The sequence below is a fragment of the Phascolarctos cinereus genome, unplaced genomic scaffold (genome assembly GCF_003287225.1).
Source record: "Phascolarctos cinereus isolate Bilbo 61053 unplaced genomic scaffold, phaCin_HiC Scaffold_1;HRSCAF=81, whole genome shotgun sequence".
NCBI lineage: Eukaryota > Metazoa > Chordata > Mammalia > Diprotodontia > Phascolarctidae > Phascolarctos > Phascolarctos cinereus.
The window spans coordinates 55886943-55908412 of record NW_027555514.1 but is presented as its reverse complement, the minus strand read 5'-3'; the positions used below and the strand labels follow the sequence as shown (position 1 = coordinate 55908412).

Below are 21470 nucleotides of genomic sequence, written 5' to 3'. Positions count from 1 at the left end.
TACTACTGATGATGATGATGATGATGATGATACTAGCTGGCATTCATACAATGCCTTCTATGTTCTAGGCACTCTGCTAAATGCTTTGCAAATATCTCATTTGATCTTCACAACAACCCTGCCTTTTCTATCCTCCATTTTACTATTTAGGAAACTGTGGCAGACAGAGGTTAAGTGACTCACCCACGGTCACACAGGTAGCAGGTATCAGAGAAGGAATTTGAACTCAGGTATTCCTGACTCTAAGCCCCATGCTTTACCCACTATACCACCTGGCTGCCTTTTTATATCTTTAACTGTCCAGGTCAAGACGGTGTCCTGGCTTTCTTAAGGGGAAATTACCCCAACCTACGTAAAATATGTGTTGTTTCTATGTACTGTAGGTCTAGCGATAAGCAAAATTATGAGTTAGGTCACCATAGTTTAGAAGGAACAAGTAAGAGAATGTCAGGTAGGACAAAGTGGGATCTCCGGTTGGAGGACCCAATTTGTCGTTGGACTAATATGTTTTTATTCCCAGATGGCTCCATCTCCAGTTTTTCCTAAGATCTTTTCTACTAGAGGGTAAGCCAAGTCCATTTAGCATGGAACAACAAATTCTCATTCCACTCCTCAAAAATGGCACCAATTAGCACAGTTTTCTTAGTTGTAGTTATTAGAATTACAGCCAGAGTCAGGAAGAAGTAATCAAACTGTCTCCTTACTGTTCCTGCCACACAACCCTTCATTTCCTCTCTGCCTGGAATTTTCTCCCTCCTCATCTTTGCCTCTTGGCTTCCTTCAAGTCTCACCTTCAGCAACCTTCCTTTCCCAGTCCTCCTTAATCTTAGCGCCTTCCCTCTGACACTATTCTTAATTTATCCTGCATGTACTTTGCTTGTACACAGTTATTTGCACATTGTCGTCCCCCCCCCCCCATTAGACTGGGAGTTCCTTGAGATGAGGGCTTTTTTGCCTTTCTTTGACAAGGGCCTTAATAAAAGCAAGGCGACTGCCTGATTTAGATAGATGATTAAATCTGTCTAAAAAAAATCTTTCCAATGTCTCCTGTGTGCCACTGGCGGATAAACCTACCTAACACAATATTCTGCTCATGTCAAAAAAAAAAATCTTACCCTGGCATTTGAAGATCACTATAATAGGACTCCAACCTACCTCCTTAGGCTTATTTCACACTAATCTGCCTCCTCTACTATGTCTTTCAGTCAAACTGGGTGACTCGCTATTTTCTGACTCGGTGCCATGCTTTCCCACCTTTGCTTTGCTTATACTCTTCCCTGTATTTGGGATAACTTACCCTCCTCGTTGCCTCTTGACATCTCACTTCTCTTGCAAGGGTTCAGCTTCTTTTGTGAAGCCTTTTCTAATTTCCTCAGCCAAAAGTGATCTCTCTCTCTTCATCTGATATCATTATACTCTCCTGATCTCATCTTATGGAATAAGCATACTTTAATTTGCATTCTATTTATCTGTGTCCATCTCAGGTCATTCCTACACCACTGTAAGAACCCTGAGGTCAGGAACCTCTTTATTTTAATCTTTGTAACCCCCAGTACCCAGAATAAAGAAAACATTTCATTAATGTCTGTTGAAGGATGAAACTGCATATTGTTTAACCATAGTATTTAACTAACCTCCAACCATTCTAGAGAAATGGAGACTATTTAGAATTTTTAACTTTTCCCCCCAGAATTTTACTCATCAGGGGAACCTCTGTAACTACTTGCTATTACTAATGGCTATCAGAAACAATTAAAAAACAGAACATTTATGCTTTGATCATGCCTAGGAAGATTTATTGCTTTTACTAGAAATAACTTTGTATATAATCTTTTATCATAATGCCTCTGGGAAGACAAACAGAAAATCCATGGATATCATTTTCAAAGTTAATAGACTAAACAGACATTACTTGATAAACATAAAGCCCGAAACTTCACTATAATAGTATGGTAATCTTTTCTTCCCAAGACATAATATGCAGATCAAAGCCCAATCAGCTTCAGATTAATGAGAAATGTCAACAGTTTAAATACTTGGAAGGACTTCTAGCTATAATCCTTTGGGGAAGGTGTTCTTTTTATTTTTAAATTTTTTTAAGAAGCCCTTAATATCCTTCCTTTCAATTCACTGATGCTTTTGGACTGACTTAATAATGGGACTAAAATTACTAAAAAGAAGAGAGATGCTTACATATTTATTTCACATAGCAAGGTTTGTAAGCCAAGTACATTGATATAATAAACTTAACTGAGATTATTTTAAAAATGCATATAGAATAAAGCAAATTCAGAATTATAACTATTTTTTTTACTTTCTATTCTTTTTTACCCACAACACAATTTAGGGTAGTTAAATTGTAACCATTTCTGTTATGATCTAGTGATATTTTTCCATAATCCCCAATAAACAAAGAAAGAAATGTCATTTCCCTTTCCATTAATTTGAGGAACTCATCTTTCCCTCCTGCCAAGCAGCTTATAACACTTCACGAGTGAGTAATTTTACCCTACTGAAGAAAATACTACAATTTACAAATTAGTTATAGTCAACATAATACCTGAAAGATTAAGTTCTGCCTTTAGGTTCTCCTGTATAGCATTCATTAATTTCAATGCATTTATTTTTTTCTCATCAGATGAGCCTGATGACTAATACATTTATCTCTCATCTTAGAAATTGTTGAGATCAAAGATAACTTCCTTTTAAGAAAAGAATTTACTAGGAAACTGCCTATTAAGTAATGTTTAACTTTATCATTCTCATAAATTGCTTTGCTGAGTTGCCATATTCTTAAGATATTTTTCTGGGTCTCCATAAAGCAATTAAAAATCCACTGGGGGGGTGCAGCGAGGTGGAGCAGTGGATAGAGCACTGGCCTTGGATTCAGGGGGGCCCGAGTTCAAATCTGACTTCAGACACATAATAGTCACTAGCTGTGTGACTCTGGGCAAGTCACTTAAGCCCAATTGCATCAGCAAAAAAAAAAATTCACTTGGGAAAAATGATGGTACTAAAATTATTCATTCATCCAAGGAAAAGCCAGTCTCTACTGTGTACGGCATGTAACACATGTGCTACATACATGACTGAAACAAAAAAACTGAAAAACAATATATTCTCTGTCCTAAAAGAGCTTACAATTTATTGAGGGGCAGGGAAGAGTACATGACATAGTTGTACAGTGGGAAAAAAGTTAGAATTAGAATCAGAACATGAGTTCACGTTTTTATCTTTGTCATTTATTATTATCTATGTTACTTTGGATAAGCCACTTCACTTTCTGGATGTCACTTTCTTTATGAGAAAATGAAGTTGGATTAGTGACCTATGAAGTCCCTTGCAGATCTAAATCCTATAATCCAAAATAGAATTTTTTTAGGGGCAAAGGAGAGATTCAGGCAGGATGACCTAGGAAAATCTGAGGAAGGATCTAGTGCTTTCACCTGAGTGGAGGGTGAGGGACATGGGAGTAGGGATGTCAATGATACTTTTATGGATGCAAAAAAAAAAATCCTAGCCAAAAAAATGTAAATGGAACTCCTGGAATGCTTTTAAGCCATATAGTTGCTTATCATTCACTTATTTGGTTAGTTTTATTAGACAATTTATCATCCCTACTGGTTTCTATTTCAGGGGTCTCCATGATAACATTAGTTGGTAACCGAATTCCACAAATGAAGAACATACATACCATGGTGCCATGTGTTATCTTCATAGCTGTACAAGATAAAACAATCATGTTCTCTCCATGCTGGGAGAATTAATCTGCCTGGATGCCATTCTTTCCCTGGCTTTATAGAGGGACCATGTGATGCTACACGGTGTAAGAATCACATCAACTCACACAGTTGGAAAGATAACACACAGCCCAACTGAATCAGGGAGGTGCCATCTTTTTATAAGGATGAGAAGGCAAATAGAATAAAGCATGCATGGCTATTAAAATGTACTTTGAGGATGAAAGCTGTCTTTCCTTTGGATCTAACGTTTTTCCCTTTAGGTGAATTGAATAAGTACAAACCACCCTAGTATAGCCCAGAAACTACAATGAACACAGAGAAGAGTTGGATCTGTAGAAACAGCATTCTTGTCTCCTGTAAGCAGGTCACTTTTTGTATTTAATTGAACTGACTAGCCTTGAAGAACCAGTAGGAGGGAGCAGAATTGGAAATTTTTCTCTCTCCATTTCAACCATCACCCTTCTTTATGCTTTCATATTTTCTAGGCTTCAAAGAAACAGCAATAGCCATGTGGATGTATTCTGAAACGTGCTGCTGCACCCATGGGAAAAAGAGCAATTAAAAACTTCATTTAAAAGGGGGACTTGGTGAATTTGTAAGAACTCTCCATTTTTCACAGAATCTTGGTAAGAATCCAGATATGACCTCTTAGGGAACTTTGAAGCAGTTTAAGAGTATAGGAACAGAAATAAATGATGCAAGAAATTTAAAGTTATATAACTATAAGAAAGAGGTTCTCATAATTTTTTGTATGTTTTGTTTCTGTTCTTTGCTAGGACACTAAGAAGATTTACTATAGAAAACAATTCTAATGGAAGAATAATTGAAAATAGAAAAATATTTCTCTGGTCTCTTTTGGACTTGTTTTGCAAAGTCACAGGTTAATAAAAACAGTAAGGTGACAGATACTATGAATGATGTCAAGAATTGTTGTGTGCGACTCTTTGTGACCTTATTTGTGTTTTCTTGGCAAAGATACTGGAGTGGTGTGCCATTTGCTTCTTCAGCCCATTTTACAGATGAGGAAACTGAGGCAGACTGGGTTAAGTGACTTGCCCAGGGTCACACAGCTTGTGTCTGAGGTTAGATTTGAACTCAGGTCTTTCTGACTTCAGGCCCAGTGCTCTATCCATTGAACCACTTAGCCGTCCTGATGTCAAGAATAGAAAGAAATACAAAGAAACTTCATAAAGCAAGTCTTGCATTGAGCTGACCATTTCATGCATTGAGGATATGAAATTACAGAGATATAACGCCAGGATACTCAGAGCAAGGAATAGAATACTGTCCTACTTACCCAAACACCTTTCTTGTCTTTCACAACTTAATTTATTCCCAAATGAATTCTGATCTAATTTGTATTTCAACTGGATAAAGGGACATACTTGTTTAAAAGAGGGATGATTATTTTTACTAAAATTCAAAAGAAGTACTATAAATTACTTCTAAAAAAATTATATCATCAACAGACTTTCAGGGATAGAAAAATAAGTGGTATGTCTTTGGCAAAAGTCTACATGTTGCACTCACAGATATTAAATGAGATTTCTTTTGTCCTTTAAAAATGCTGTTAAAGCTACCTGGGCCAAATTCCAAGTTCTTGTTTCTATTTTAAGGTATATAGGTGCATTTTTTAAATGAGTTTATTTTTAAATTGGTCACCGTAGGAGAAAATTATTTTAATGAAAAGGCCCCATTCATTTATTGTCTGATCAATACCCAAATAAGGGCCTGAGTACAGATATTACATTCAGAACTTACCATGTTCTAAGCTATCGGGAAACTGCAAAATGTAGACTGGTTATGGTTGGAAAGAGGAGCAAGATAATGAACCTGCAGTTGAGAGTGTTGGGGTTGGCAAGACTATTGTTTGGCTGTTTCAGTTGTCTGACTTTTTGTGACCCCATTTGGGGTTTTCCTGGCAGAGATAATAGAGTGGTTTGCCATTTCCTTCTCCAGCTCATTTTACAGATGAAAAACTGAGGCAAACAGGGTCAAGAGAGTTGCACAGGGTCACATAGCTAGTAAGTATCTGAGCCTGGATTTGAACTCAAGAAGATAAGGCTTCCTGATTCTAAGCCTGGGGCTCTATCTGGTGCACCACAGATACCTGGGTAGAGATGGGCTATAGGTAGTATTTGTAATATAAATAGCAAAGAGGATAGAAATTAATTTAAAACACAAATTAACTTTCTGTTTACTCTAATGCAACAGATATAAGGTTAAATAAAAAAAAAAGCATTTGGATTTTGCAGGGGGAGGGGCTGATAAGGTTGTCTAAATGCCCAGAGAATTTGGAGGGTGGGCAGGCTGGCTGTTAACCCCATCTCCTGCAGGGAGGACTAGGAAAGAAAATATTTCTTTGCATCTCTTTAGAGAAGTTTAAAAGTACATGGAACCTGTAAGGCTTCAAACCCAAAGTTATGGAAAGGAGCTGTAAGAATGATGTGGGGGAGGGGGAGAGGGGAAAGAAATGCAGAGACAATGATGAAGTTTGAGAATTTCAATCCCAGGCAGTGGAAATTACATTTTCTATATGTGACAGTCCACCAAGAGCTTTGAGGCTGTGCTGTGACACATACATCATCTTTGAAGAATCCACAATATTGTAAATATAAATTGATATGGGTAACCTACTCCATTCTGCTTGGAGCCAGCAAGTGTTTTTCAAATCTCCTTTGAGTCATTTGTAATTTTAATTCTTTTGAGATCATAGGATACTCTATGTATCATTGGAAGGGATCTCAGATCATCTAGTCCTCCCTCTTCATATAGATAATAATGATAGCTAGCATTAATATAGCTCTTTAAGGTTCTCAAAGTGATTTAAAAATATTATTGCATTTTATCCTCACGACAACCCTATGAGGGGTTGAGAAAACAAAGCACAGGCATAGGGAAACTGAGGCAGACAGAGCTTAAGTCACTTATCCAAAGTCTCATGGACAGCGTCAGAGACCAGATTTGAACTTGGGTCTTCCTGACGTCAGGTCCAATGTTCTATCCAATGTGCCACCTAGTTACTCTTTTCAGCTGAGCAGTTAACTGACTTGCTCAAGGTTACTTATTTAAAGCCAGAGGTAGGATTTGAATCCAGGTCATCTGGATAGGCCAGTTCTTATAAGGGAGGTAATGTACAACAGGACAGCTAGGTGGCACAGTGGATAGAGCACTATTTAGATTTAGAATCAGGAAGACTAATCTTCCTCAGTTCAACTCAAACACTTACTAGCTGAGTGACTCTGGGCAAGCCATTTAACCCTGTTTACCTCAGTTTCCTCATCTGTAAAATGAGCTGGAGAAAGAAATGGCCAACTACTCCAGTATCTTTGCTAATAAGAAAACCCCAAATGGAGTCATGAAGAGCCAGACTCGACAGAAATGACTTACCACCAACAACAAATGGACAATAAATCTGGAAAGATTGGCTTGTGAAAGGCAAACCAAGGAGTTTTTTTTTTAAATCTCAGGGGAAATAGGGAGCCACAGGTGCTTTTGAGCAATTAAGAGACATGTCGAATCTCTGCTTTAGAGGCTTCAATTTATCACCACGTGGAGGAAGGATTTGGGTGGGGAGAAACTGGAGGCCATAGCGATATTTCAGGAAACAGATGGTAAAGTCTTACCTTTGGGTGATGGCTGTGAGAATGGAGAAAGGGGGATGAAGTGAGAGATACTGTGAAAATACAGTTGACAAACCTTGGTAACTGCTTGGATATTGTAACTGTGGGAGAGTGAAGTATAAAAGGATGACTGAGATGGTAAACTGCATTCAATAGAAATAAGGAGGTTAAAAGGGAAAGGTTTTGAGGAAAAAGATATTGAGTTCTGTTTTGGAGAGGATGAATGGAAGTAATTGTGGATGTCTATCTAAAGAACAGAAGACTTTAGAGGCATGTGGCAGCTGTCTTCACATATTTAAATGACAGTTCCATGGAGGAGGGGTCAAGCTCGTTCTGCTTGGCCCCAGAAGACAGAACAAGGAATGGCGAGGGAAATTTTGGCAGAATGTATAAAAATGGCTTCCTCAAAAATAGAGCTACATGAAAGAGTAATGCGTTGCCTTAAAAGATGGTGGCTAGATGTCTTCCACTCAAGACTGGATGTTTACCTATTTAGTACATTGTAAGGAGCGTTATTGTTTGGATATGGAATGGGCTAGATGACCTCAGTGACGGCTTTTAGTTCTGAAATCTGTGACAATGTCTGTGGGCTTTGTGTTGACATTTGTTAGGCTTTTGACCCTGGACAATTTATTTCTCCCTTTAAGCATCAATTTTATATGTAACAAGCTCAATTCCTGCCCTGATACATATCTGTTGTATAAACATGGGCCTCTACCTTCTATGCTGCAGGCAACTGGGATGACAATTAATAGGTGAGCTGCTCATTTGTATCCAGAGAAGGGACTTCTTTGCCATGTCAAGAGAACATGAGGAAGGCCCTCAACACATAAGATGGAACCCCATGGGCAGGCATGGATGGGTTACAGTCTACATCACTGGACTGCATCTTTACATTGATGAGATCACAGATTCACCGGAATATTTTAATGGCCTAATTCAATGGGTTTTTGCATGCCAGAACTTGGGCAATATTTGTTTTCATCTACTTTGGTTCTTCCAATGTATATTGTTAGATCCATGTCTCTCTTAGTTCTATGGAGTTCGCTGAGGAGTTCTTGTAGTGTTCTGTGTTGGATCTGATGTAAATAACATAATGTCATCTAGTAACAGAAGCTTTTGGAGAACCTCACAACCAATGATAAATCTTTGTTTGGGTCTTATCCTCCATGACTCTGATGAACCCTTTTGACAGATATATGCAGTTTTGTTTTTCACACTGATGTCAACATTAGTTATCTCCATAATTCTACCTATCACGGTGTAATATATGGCTTCAGTGTGACTAGAAGAAAACATCTTGTCCCAGGAAAGCCTTCCAGGAGGTATTTTTATGTAGAAAGTGAAATGCTTTTATGAAATCAATAAACAGCAAACACAGTAGGATCTCGTACTCACTAAACCTTTCAGTCAGCTGCATGACCACAAAAATGTTGTCTGTAATAGAAGATTAATTTCTAGACTTAGCATAAAGTAAAAACCCATGCAGTATGGAGAGCAGACTTTTAGGACACTAAAATATAGGCATTTGTAAGAAATAAGGTTTCAAAATGTCATTTGGTATGCCATTATTTCCCCCTTCCCCTGGTATTATGCCTTGAATGACTTCTTACCCATAATCTCAATTCTTTCAGAGACAAACAGAAGTAAAGAGACAAAGAGGGAGACCCAGAGAGACAGAGATAAACAGACATAGACATAGAGAGATGGGAGCCAAGGATTATGAAAGACTTATGGATAAACTGCTCCTGTTTGAGTTGAGCGGCAGCTAGAGGTAGGGGGTGACAGGAACCCTCAGAAGTAACTAAATGACCCATTGGACACAATGTTGGACTTGGAATTAGTGAGACCCAAGTTCGAATCTTCCCTCAGATGTTTCCTAGTTGTACAATCTTGTAAAAGTAATTTATTCTCGACCTCAGTTTTTTCATTTGTAAAATGGAGATAATAATAGCACCTACCTCACAGTGTTGTGAGGATGAAATAAGAGAACATAAACGAAGTGCTTTACGAACCTTAAAGCACACCATAAATGCTATCATAGCAGTACACAGACAAAAAGCTCAGGATTTCTAAAAAAAAAAAGTAATCCTAATATTCTTATTATTTATCTAATTTATTTATCTAGCCAGCCTGCCTCATTACCTCCTGTCTCCCTGGGAATCAACAGAGCCAGGCATATCAAAAACATTTCTTTCTGACAAAACCAACATTTAAAAAAATATCTTGACTTCCAAAATTATAGCAACGCTAACCAGGTGTGAACTATAATCTAAGCAAGGCAAAGGTCATGATTCCCAATGATTAAGCTTCCCTAGCTGGATCATGATGACCCTGTAAACCAAGGATTCTTAACCATTTTTATGTCACAGACCCCTTCTTAGAATGTTTTTAGATGTGTAAAATAATATACATATTATTACAAAGAAAACCAAAAGTGAGTGAAAATAAATATGTAATTTCTCTTCCCCTTCCAAGTTTAGATCTCTACAAATCTACCCACCGACTCCAAGTTAGGGAATTACTCTAAAGTAAATTTAGAGAGAATCACTCCAAGTGATGGGCAAAGGCAGGATATAATCTTCTGAAACTCCAACACTGACTCCCTGGACTTACTTCAGAAAACAGGGAGTCATGAACTTGTAGACAGGAGTAGGACTGGGCCTAGAGAAGGGCCAGAGTTTAACAACAATAATAATGCTTTTAAGAGTGGCACACACTGACACAGTGCTTGAAAGCTGGCTAACCACTGTACATACATCACCTTGTTTGATTCTCAGGTCCACAGGCATTGCAGTGAATACCAAGGCCAACATCTACTGTTCCTGAAGCCATAGCTTTCCCTTTGTTTGTTTTCAATCTCCTCTTTTCCTTGTTGCTAGGAATAAAAGCACTTAGAAAATCTCAGACTAAATGTCTGTAAGGGGGACAGGAAGATTGGGGAAAGAACCTACATTCTCATCCTGCAGCTGGCTCTGGGAATGACAGCCACCATGATTCTCATCTGTAGACTGAGGGGGTTGGATGAGATGACCTTTGAGGGGCCTCCAGCTCTAAATCTGTGATGCTAGCTGGTGACAATGGAAAAAAAGGGGAGTGGGCAGGCCAATTCTGGTCTCCTGGGGGTTAATTTCAGCTGAAAGCTCTGGCCCTCCGTAGAAAGAACAGAAGGAAGAAGGATTAGTGAAAAGTTGTTTTCTCCTCCTCCCCCCACAAAAGAATGTATACATGTATTCCCCACCCCAGAACTCCTCTGTATATAACCCCCATCTCGGTTCCTCACTGCCCTGAGAATCAAACCTTCACCCACCCCAGATCTTCACTCCTCCACACACTTTGGCAAACTCTCTTGGTTTCCACCATTCATTTCTCCACTCCCAGGCTCTCATCCCTTGACCTCCATCCCTAGTCCTTTGCCTTAGGCCATCATTAATGATGGCTCAGAAGAATTAGAAGAGGTTTTCTTCCATGCCCCATCAGGCAGGGAGATGGAAAAGACATGGGAGGGCCTGAGGAGAGAGGAGGAACATTCATGTTAGAACACATGGTATCACAGGCTTTTGGATGTCTGAGCTCACAGCCTCATAGCCCTCGCTGAGGGAAGGGAGAACCCTCAACTTCTCCAGAGTGAGGCACTGGAGGCACTGGGTAGCAGTTCTGGCAAAAAAGGGCAAAACTTCAAGGAGGCAGATGACCTCAGACAGTGCCATGGTCACCAGCACTTACAGCAGCACACCTCCCAAGCTCCCTACAGATCACCCTGGCTTGATGGTTCCAGTCACCCATTTCCTGTGCCTGCCCCAAATCTTTAGGCTTGATGCTCCAAAACAGTTAGCTGGGCCTCTTGCTTGGAATATGCTCCTCTTTTCCCAGAGGAGAATTTCCCCTAAAGCTTAGCCGTTACTTTACCTACCTGTCAAACTTAACATACTTTGACAAACTTCCAAGTTCCTCCCATGGGCAGACCTCATGCCCATTGTGAGAAACTGATGCTGGCGCTCCATAACTTCAGAACGAATGAGACACTATCCGCCATGACCCATTAACCAACACTCCAATGAAGGAATGCTTTTGAGCTGCAGACAACAGTACCTGACTTGTGGAGCGGAACTTCTTCCAAGCCTGAAAACCAATTACACGTCTAGAGGAAAGGGCTTGAGGTTTCTGAAATAGAAGTTTAAAACTGACCTTTGCTAAAACTTAGGCAGGAAATCTTAATAATTATCTAGAGCTCCCCACATAGGATGGGACTAAACTATTTTAAACAATGGGTGACAAATCTGTTCTGCAAGATTGCCACCAAATATTTTAATGTAATGAAATGTTATTCAGAAATAAGAAAAGATGAAATGGATAGTTTCAGAAGAAACTTGTAAGACTTTTATGAAGTGATGCACAGTGAAGTAAACAAGATGAGGGGAACAATGTATTCAGTGGCAAAGGCATTATGACATATGTTACCTGCTTCAGACTAGAAGCTATAGGATAGTAAAATATATAGCACACTGGACTTCGGAGTCAGGAAGATCTGGGTTCAAATCCTATCTCTAATGCTATAACCCTCGGCAAGCCACTTAACTTCTTTGCCCTCTGTTGCCTCATCTGTAAGAAGGAAGTAACAGAACTTTTACCTCACAGAGTGTTTGTGAGGCTTTAATGACATAAAGAACTCTACATGCCTTAAAATATGTCAACTGTTGCTATCTCTGGAGAACAGAGTTCACGTACTGTCCAAAACCCAATTATATTTTGTGCATAAAGGTGCTTAATATTTTTCATAATAAATTATGAGTATATAATGCTAAGCTTCTCAGAATAACTATGATCTACCTATTCATTCATTTACTCAAGAATGAAATGATCAAATGATCATCTGAATGAAATGATCAAAATGATCAAAAATGAACATTTGGGCACTTAGTAAATTTAACACCGAGATGAACAAAAAAGTTGTTATAAGTAATTGTCCCCTTCCCCCTCAATGATAAGGACTTATTCCATCACTTTTTTTTCTTTCTTTTTTTTGGTTAGGCAATCAGGGTTAAGTGACTTGCCCAGGGTCACACAGCTAGTAAGTGTCAAATGTCTGAGGCTAGATTTGAACTCAGGTCCTCTTGACTGCAAGGCAGGAGTTCTATCCACTGAACCACCTAGCTGCCCCAAAAAGCATTTATTAAATGCCTACTTTGGGCCAGGCACTGGAGATAAAATAGAGACAAAAGCGAAAAAGTCCCTATCCTTGAGGGGTTTATGTTCTATTAAGAATCTAACACCAATGTCCAATGGATATTAAGGATTTCAACGGATAGAACTAAGTGTGCCCAGATCAGTCTGGAAGCTTCCATAATTGTCTTTATGCTAGAGTAGCCTGGTGGCAGACAAATAGATGAGAATTATAGCCCTGTACTACACGCAGGATTTTGTTTTGACGAACTGCAAGCACGTTTGGGATTTGATGTCGTGAAACATTCAAATGGCCCCAAACCTGAGCAGCCCAAGGAAAGTTCCACATTCAAAAGTTTAGAAAGAACCTGTCTTGATGCCAAAACAGGACGGACCCAGGAGAATACTATATTAGCACAAATTAGGAGAAAAAAAAGGGTTGGCTCTTATTCATTAGAGCTTTGTGACTGAAGATAATATATCTAATTACTTCTAGCCACTGTTGGGACTTCTCAGGAAGAAATGACAATAAAACACATTTCCAAGACACTCCAAGTACATTGTATATATTCCCTCATTAGTCTTCATAGCCACACTATAAAACTAAGGAACAGGAATTATGACCCTCATTTTACAGATGAGAAAATAAGCTTAGCAGAGCTAATTGACTTACTCCCAAACCCACTGAAATCAGTGAGAGGGCTGAAAATAAAACCTTGTTTTCTTGTTTTACAAGCAATCATTAACTCACTAGACTGTGCTGCTATTTTCAATTCAATTTCATTTCCTGTCCGATTTTTCAAAGGGAAAAAAATACAAAGGATTCTTAGAATAACACCAAGTGAATGATATAAAAGTAGAAACTTCTATCATTATATCAAAGGATATAGAACCCTTTGGGGAGGGAGGGAGGGAGGGAGGGAGAGAGAGAGAGAGAGAGAGAGAGAGAGAGAGAGAGAGAGAGAGAGAGAGAGAGAGAGAGAGAGAGAGACCCACACACACCCACACAGGGTCAATCGTCTACATGTTGTGATTTCTAGGATAGGCCTTTTCCACATGCTTTCTGGACCCTAAAATCATTTTAACTGAGGACAAAGCCTTTCATTTGACAATCATATATCAATCTTACATTGCAAATAACCCCAAATTTAAATTCATACTTGGACGTAATAACCGATGTAGATATTGATGTGTTACTATTAAACCTGCCTATATTTGCCTGGAATGAAATCCCTTCTTCCTTATGACTTTTGGTTTCCTGATATATTTTCAAGGCTCATCTTAAATGCTATTACTTATCCAAGGCCTTTCCTGATACATTCCTTTGTTAGAAGTCATCTTATATATTTTATATTTATTATATATTTTGCTATACAATATATAGAAGTCACCTTACATATTTTATATTCACTATATATTTTACTGTACAATATATAGCAAATATTTTCTTATATTGTGTATAATTTCTATTGATCTATATGTGTGCAGGTTGTTTCCTGCAATAGAATCCTGTAACAGCCCTCATTTTGAAATACTTCACATCTACTTCTTTGTATGCATGCTCTTTATCCACAGTAGAATGTAAGCTTTTTGAGGCAAAGATTTCTTTTTCTTTTATTTTTCTCCCTAGCGATTACTTGAATTAAATCAACCCTGTTCTGAAAATGAAGGGTCCAACAAGTCCACGAACCAAAGTGGCTCAGAGGTAAAAGGGACCTCTGGAATCACAGGATGAACAGGAGGAATCCCTTGCTTGAAGACCTCCTGGTTCTGGTCTTTTCACCAGGAATGCTTGAGTCTTTTTCATTAAAGGTTCATTTCTCCCCTTCCCTAGCCCTCTGATAGGATTAGTTTCAAAGGCAAGTTACTCTTGGTTCAAAGCCTACATCTTTTGCCTTTTGGAATACTGAGACTCTGTCTCTTCCTGTGCTTTTGTTTATGGTGACCTGCCCTAATTGATCTCTTCCTAGTTCCCACAAATTCTTTTGCCAACCTCCACCTCCTCCACAGTTAGGCCCTCTTGGATCTTTGGGGTCCAGAGGGCTGGATCTTCAGGGTTTCCATGGCTGGGCAGAGTGCTAAAGCACCTCAGAGGCCCTGGGCATTGGGTCTTCCAAGTCTAAGAGCTGTTTCCTGTTGCTCCCAGTTGTTTCCAAGGTTCATGGTATGAGTTTCTCACCACAGTGGCACTATTGTAGGGGAGCCCTTTGTTCTAGATATTTTTGTAGAAACAGAACCCTGAAGTCAAAATATGTCTCTGGAAGGTCCCTGGTTATGCTAGGAAGATACTTTCTTATTTGTCTGTGCTGCTGATGATTTTGCATTTGCCAGTGGCCTCCTTCTCTAAAGCCTCTTTTTGTCCATGGACTCCAGGATGATTTTTTTTCAGTGGTGGAAGAAGGAATTTATCGCGTTTTCCACTGGATTATTTTTTCCTTAGTGGATTTCTTCATCATCAATTGCTCTGATTTTTAAGTTTTTGTTAGAATAGTTGCGTCACTGTTCAGGAAGACATCTTGCCCACAAATCCTGTCTAATCCGTCTTTGAGGGGATGAAGCTTTAGATATTTGAATGTTGTGATCATGTGCCTTCTAAGTCTTCTCTTCTCCGGCCTAACTTCCTGTATTCCTTCACCTGATCTTTTTGTGGCATAGTATTAAAACCCTTCTACTTGCTGGTCACTCTCCTACAGATTGGCTTTAGCCTTTTAATGTTTGTTTTTTTTCCCCCATAAACTAACACAATATCACAGATGTGGCTGGACAAGGGAAGAGCACAAAAGGACTGTCACCTCCTAACATTCTTGGAAACCACGCCCCTCTTAATAGAACCTAAGAATAATCACATTAGCTTTTTTTGGCTGCCAAGTTTCTCAGTTGGGTCATAATGGGCTCACAGCCTACTAAAATTCCCATTCTTGTTTAAATGATAGGCCTAGTCACAATTTCTCCCATTTTGGACTAGGAAAGCTGATTTTGGAGGAATATAAACCTTTACCTTTATTCTTATTCAATTTCATCTAACTAGACACAGTCCAATGTTTTTGTCTTAGATCTTTTTAAATTCTGACTGCATTACTCAATATGTGTCATCTGAACACATATTTGATTTGTATTGTTTAAAAATTTGATAAGACATCTCATTTCATATCTAGGTCATCGATAAACATTTTAAACAATACAAGGACAAATACAGATACTTTCCTAGTGCCCTTGGGACGCTTTACTACAAGTTAGCATTAAAGTGCTCTTTAGGTCCAGTTCTTCATCTCTCCATCTTTTAAACAAGAATTGTACAAAAGAATTTGCTAAATGCTTTGATAAATTCAGGTAAACTATCTACATAACTGATAGGTCTTACTGATATACCAATCAAGGAACCCTACCAAAAACAAATAAAGTTCATCTGCCTTGAGTTATTCTTGATGAAGCCATAATGGTTCTTTGTGATCACTGTCTGTTTCTTTATAGTCATTAACTAGTCCATTCATACTATGTTCTAGAATCTGGCTAAAAATTGAAGTAAAATCTATTGGCTTATAATTTGTAGACTCTATTCTTTTCCCCTTTTGACTTTATTTTATTCATTTTTTGTTTGTTTTTGTTAGGCAGTAGGGTTAAGTGATTTGCCCAGGGTCACACAGCTAGTGAGTGTTATGTGTCTAAGGCCAGATTTGAAATCAGGTCCTCCTGACTCCAGGGCCGGTGCTCTATCCACTGTGCCACCTAGCTGCCCCTTTCTTCCCCCCTCCCTTTTTTAAAAAAATCAAGTAGCATCTGTTCTCCAAACATGAAGTACTTCTCCATTCTCCCTGAAGTATCAAAGATCTCTGACAATCAGCAGTCATATCTACCAAAGCTTTCAGTATTTGGGAATGAAGTTATTACATCTGGTGACGTGCTGACCTGACTCATCAAGGGCCTAGACAATAATAATTCCTGACATTTATGTTGTGCATTTGTGTAGGTTTATACAATGATATAGGTCTTTACATACATTATCTCTTTTTATTTTCAAAACCACAGTGTGAGTAGGTACTGCATTTACCTATACTAACATTTCACAGGTGAAGAAACCGAGTCTCAGACTTAACAGCTTCCCTATGGATACAAAGCTAGTTTACTGTTAGAAGCAGGATTCAACCCTAGTCTCTACTGACTCCGGGGTTAGTTCTATTTCTACTATAGCATGCTGCCCTTCTGAAGGGGTAGGTAGTATGAAGATGTAAAAAGGAAAGGTATGACAAAAGCGGGAAGGAACTGAGCATTTCAACGGAATGTGGGGGTAGAGGGAGATGAGTGATGTCATTCTCTTCCCCAAACTGCTATAGCACTCAGGAATTAAGCAAAGCAGTTTTGTGGTTACTTTATTAAATTATATAAATATATAAACATATCTCTACATATATTTATATATGTGTGTACATGTATACATATATAAATATCACATGTATATACTTTTTAAAAGCCTCATATTACACATAAAATTTCAGGTTCTTATACAAGCTTTTTTCTTTTACGTTTTTATATTTTGGAATGTTTTGATATGTTCAATATAATGAATGTTGATAACATTCTCACATATAAAAGAGAGATTTTACTGTGAAACTAAGGCAAGATTGGATAAACAGTACACTGAAACCTTGTACATAGTAGGTGCTCAATGTTTGTTGACTGACTGATTCATATACAAAGACTGCTCCTCCTCCCAACTTTCCTATTTCTATTGATGGAATCACCTTCCTCCCAGTCACTTGGGCTCAGCATTTTGATGTCCTTATTAACTCTAACTTTCTTCCTCCTCCCCCATACTACTTCTGTCCTTTCAAACTTGTCCCCTCTTCTCAGGTCATACTACAGTAAACCCTAGCTGTGGTTCTCATTACTTCTCACCTGGATTAGATTAATTGCTACTGACTGCCTTTAGTATCACTGCTATCTAATAAACCCTTCACAAAGTTGCCAAAATAATCTTACTAATGCATACATCTGGTCATATCATGCTCTACCTCATAAACCCTTCATGGCTCCCCATTACCATCAGGGTGAAATACTTTTAGCTTGGTATTTAAGGTCTTTGTCTATCTGGTTTCAACCTATTTTGCCCAATTTCCTTAACATACTTTATGTTCCACTCAAACCAGGCTACTCCATTATTTCCTGATCTCATTCTGCCCCCTTCTGCCTCCATACATTTATACAGGTTACCTCATATACCTAGAATATACTCCTGCCATATTTGAGACTATTTAAATCCTCATTCCTTTAAGACACACCTCCTTCCTGATCCCCTCAGCACAGAGTGATCTTTATCCGCAAATTTCTTATCACACTTTTATAGCTCTCCTTTGCTCTAAATCACATTTTACTTCATATCATACTTATTCATATAAAGGGCTCATCCCTTTTTTATCAGAACAAAAGCTCCTTGAGGTGACAGAGATTATGATTTTTATCTTTTAATGCTAAACATCTAGCACATAGCAGGGGCTGCTTAAATATTTGTTGAATGAGTAGTTAGGTTAACAAAATCAATATTTAATTAAATTTTATTTAGGTTCTATTTTAATTATTGGGAAAAGTGAGAAAACAATTATTTTCATGAATGATTCAGAGTTTTCTTTGTATCTGAGGAAGGCTTCTTATCATTGGTAGAAATTTATTAGACTCATGACTCAGCTCTATCCCAGAGGCTCTTTCACTGCTGTTAAGTTAAAGGTATTCTAGATACGCAAAAATACTTTTAAAATAGAACAGAAATCTTCAAAAGAATGAGTTTGTCTGTGTCAAAGGGCCAACTCAAAAATATTACAGTTTATTCTATCAGAATGATGTATAATTCTGTTGAATTAATCATGAATTAATTGCACTTATTTACTTTTAAAAAAATTCACATTCTAATTATGGACATCGAGTGTAAATTCATGTGTCTTATGCTGTTAGAAAGTTTCAGATAACTCACAAAGTTGGATTCCTTTTCCTTTTGGTTGAAGAATCCTCAATTTTTGTCAATTTCCCTCCCGCCCACCTCCCAGGAAAATGCAGCCATTCTGAGGCCAACTGTCTTAAGAGACTTGGCAAAGTGGTTTTAAAAAAAGTTGTTTTTTTTTTAGGAGTAGGGGTGGATGGCTTACAGTAACAATTGAAACAGTCATGTGTTACTGTAAGCTTCCCTCATTTGGGAAGATTTGGCTAGACCTCTTTTTGGCTGTTAATCACATTTTACCTTGGATCATATTTATTTGGGGAGATGTTCAAAACCTCTGGGAAGCATCTACTGCTTTTTGCAAACATCCCAGAAAATTATAAAGTCCTCAAGCATTAATATTAGGGGGAGACAGGCCTTAGTAGGCAAGTCAGAGCTTAGAGAAAACAGATAATGATAGTTTTGTTAATAAATGTTAATGGTCATTGGCATGAAGAGTCAAATCCTAAATTGTTTCCATTAAATATTCAATTCACACATTTATAAACTATCAATCCAAATAGTCAGTGATGCATAAAAATAGTAAGAAATTAGCCAGTCACATTGATTAGACCTGCAATTTCAGAAAAGATAACAAAGATGAAATCAAAAGCATAAAGAAATATTTCTTAGACGTCTCAAGAAGCATTTTTCTTCCAAAAATGTTGCGTGTCTTGGATCAATAGGAAGCAACATATAAGGTGTCCCCAAACTCTTAGGGCAGTTTTAAGTTGTTAAGGCTTACAATTACACTAAGCCTTTGGAGACACCCTGTACGTTCCTGGAAAAAAGTATTTTAAAATGGATGTCTTAGAGTGGATTTTTAAAAAATCAAGTTGCCTTGCCTAGAGAGCATTATCTAAATATTCAAGGACATTTAACATCTTATGATTTCATGCTCTGTTTTAATGTTATATTCAGAAGCTATAACCTGTTGTGAAGCTTGTCTTACCCATGGGGGAAAAATGATAGCACTTTTATAATAAGTGTAAACTGAGCCCCTTAGACCCCACAGTTCTTTTATGTTTGTACAGGGCTATCCTGTACTTCCTGGTTATTAACAATACATTTGCCTTTCATTACAGCCTAATTGCATGATGTGGATCATAGATTCAAGGTTCAGAAGTGGCAAACAATGACCAAATCTCATTATGCAGCAACATGCAGGAAGCAAGAATCATGTTGATTACATTAAAAGGCCCCAGACACAGAAGTGCTCACTCAGACGTTCTGTCAGCCCAGATTCAAGGTAGTCTAAGTCATCTTTTGCAGCGACTGTCCTACAGTAAACAGGCACACACATCACCTACGCCTGATCCACCAACGTACCTGACCACACTAATGGCTTTCAAAAAAAGAGGACCAGAGCCCTACTTGTTTAAATAGCCTCAAGATAGAAGTCGTTAACACTATCCACAATTTCTCTGGAATTGTAACATTTCTGGCAAGATAGGAAAAACATTGAAAAGTAAGGAAAGTAAAATTCAATTAAGTTTGTTAGTAAGTCTGCACCATCCCCTTTTTTTTTTTTCCCTCTCTTGACCACACTGGGCATCTGTCCTGAACTCCTTTACCATATGCTTACCCCAGGAATAATGCACTTAGTTTGAGGAGACAGCAGGCGTCTGTCAAGCATACCAGACTAGTTCCAAGTGGGCCAGCCACTCCAGCAGGAATAGTTCTCACAGGAACGAAAACTCAGTAAAATCTAAAAGCAAGCAGTCTTGTTTGTCGGAACAACATGTCAACCGGCTTCCTTTTCCTTCTTGGCCTGGGGCATATAGCCTTAGCCAGTTATGTCGCTATAAAGTTTCTCAGGTTGCACTTTTTCAAACTGTTTTTTTTTCTCTACTCCAGAATGGCCTCAGCGGAGCCTGAGAAGCCCATCACATTCAATTAAGAAACCCGAGTGGGAGGGCTCCTCTCAATTTTGAATGACGTCAGCTGGCGGAGAGGGGAAGAGCCGTAGACTTGTCAAAGCAGAGGGGGCATTTCATTAATATCAGCTGCATGCCTAGAAGCAAGCCAGAATCCTAGGGAGTGATATTCTCTCAAACACACAATAACTTTGCACAACTGAAAAACAAGCTGATCCTATTCAAGTCGACTAATGTCCTGAAATATATTCGGGAATCAAAGGGAAGGATCATTTCTCAATCTTGAAAAAGGCCTCCTTCCACTCATCCCTTTTCCTAGTAAACAAAAAACTTGCCTCCCTCTTCTCCACATGAGAGACATACCTAAGGTGGGACCACTAGATCTTCCTTGAAGGTCACTGAAATTTTGGGGGCAGGGATACCACTTGTCCTTCCTGACTCCAGAAATGACTGAACATGGTTCTCACTTAGCAAGCAACTTCCATTAAAAGAGTAATAAGCTGAAAAGGTTTCCTTCTTTGGAGACCTAGATCTGAGGTAAGCCCTAAAATGGCCACCTTCCCCTGGCAGGGTCCCCTAAGAAGCAGCCTCAAGGTGTTCAAGGCCTCTCTCTTCCTACTGGCCGCCGTACTTCCTTGGCCCAGCCCAATCCTGAGGTTTTCAGGGTTTTCCCTGGTAACTTGAGAGTGCTGTCTGCCTCCTTATCTTTGCCTTCTACTTCCTGCTAACCCTTTTATTCTATAAAAAAGGCTTTAAAAAGATAAAGTTAAACCACAATTTAGCATTCTCACTGCCCTCTATCATAATCCTATTCACATCAAGTGGCAATCTAGTCCTTTTGAAAAAAACAAAAGCTCCTCTTGCCCCCAATTTAGTTTAAAACCCTCTTCCTCCTCAAAACACTGTCTTTTTTTTCCTTGCTATTTTTAGTATTATTGGCCAGCTTCAGCTTATTTGGGGATTCGGGACTCTTGCAACAGGGTGCTATATATGCAGGTGGGTGCTACTCTTTCAAAAAAAAATCTTCAATCTTCTGTACATTCATCCAAAGTTACTTGTACTTTCATCTTTTAGAATATTGATGAGACTTCTCGGAATT

General features: G+C 38.5%; 1 protein-coding gene and 1 long non-coding RNA gene across 7 annotated transcripts in view; one reads left to right on the top strand and one right to left on the bottom strand.

The window, feature by feature from the left end:
- The window catches only part of CACNB2 (calcium voltage-gated channel auxiliary subunit beta 2), a 395023-nt gene that overhangs the window by 165918 nt on the left and 207635 nt on the right, over positions 1–21470 (bottom strand). Inside the window, exon 1 of one of the 6 annotated variants that reach the window (XM_020966897.2) lies at positions 20080–20374. The exons of the other annotated variants lie outside the window; for them this stretch is intronic. Coding sequence (XP_020822556.1) covers positions 20080–20130 — 51 coding nt within the window. The 5' untranslated portion in view covers positions 20131–20374. Of the gene's footprint in view, positions 1–20079; positions 20375–21470 lie in introns of those variants that run through there. 6 annotated transcript variants of the gene reach the window in all.
- On the top strand, positions 3882–4651 carry LOC110194516 (uncharacterized). The gene is made up of 3 exons (XR_002320715.2): positions 3882–4099; positions 4229–4369; positions 4520–4651. It is a non-coding gene; the product is annotated as an uncharacterized LOC110194516 (long non-coding RNA).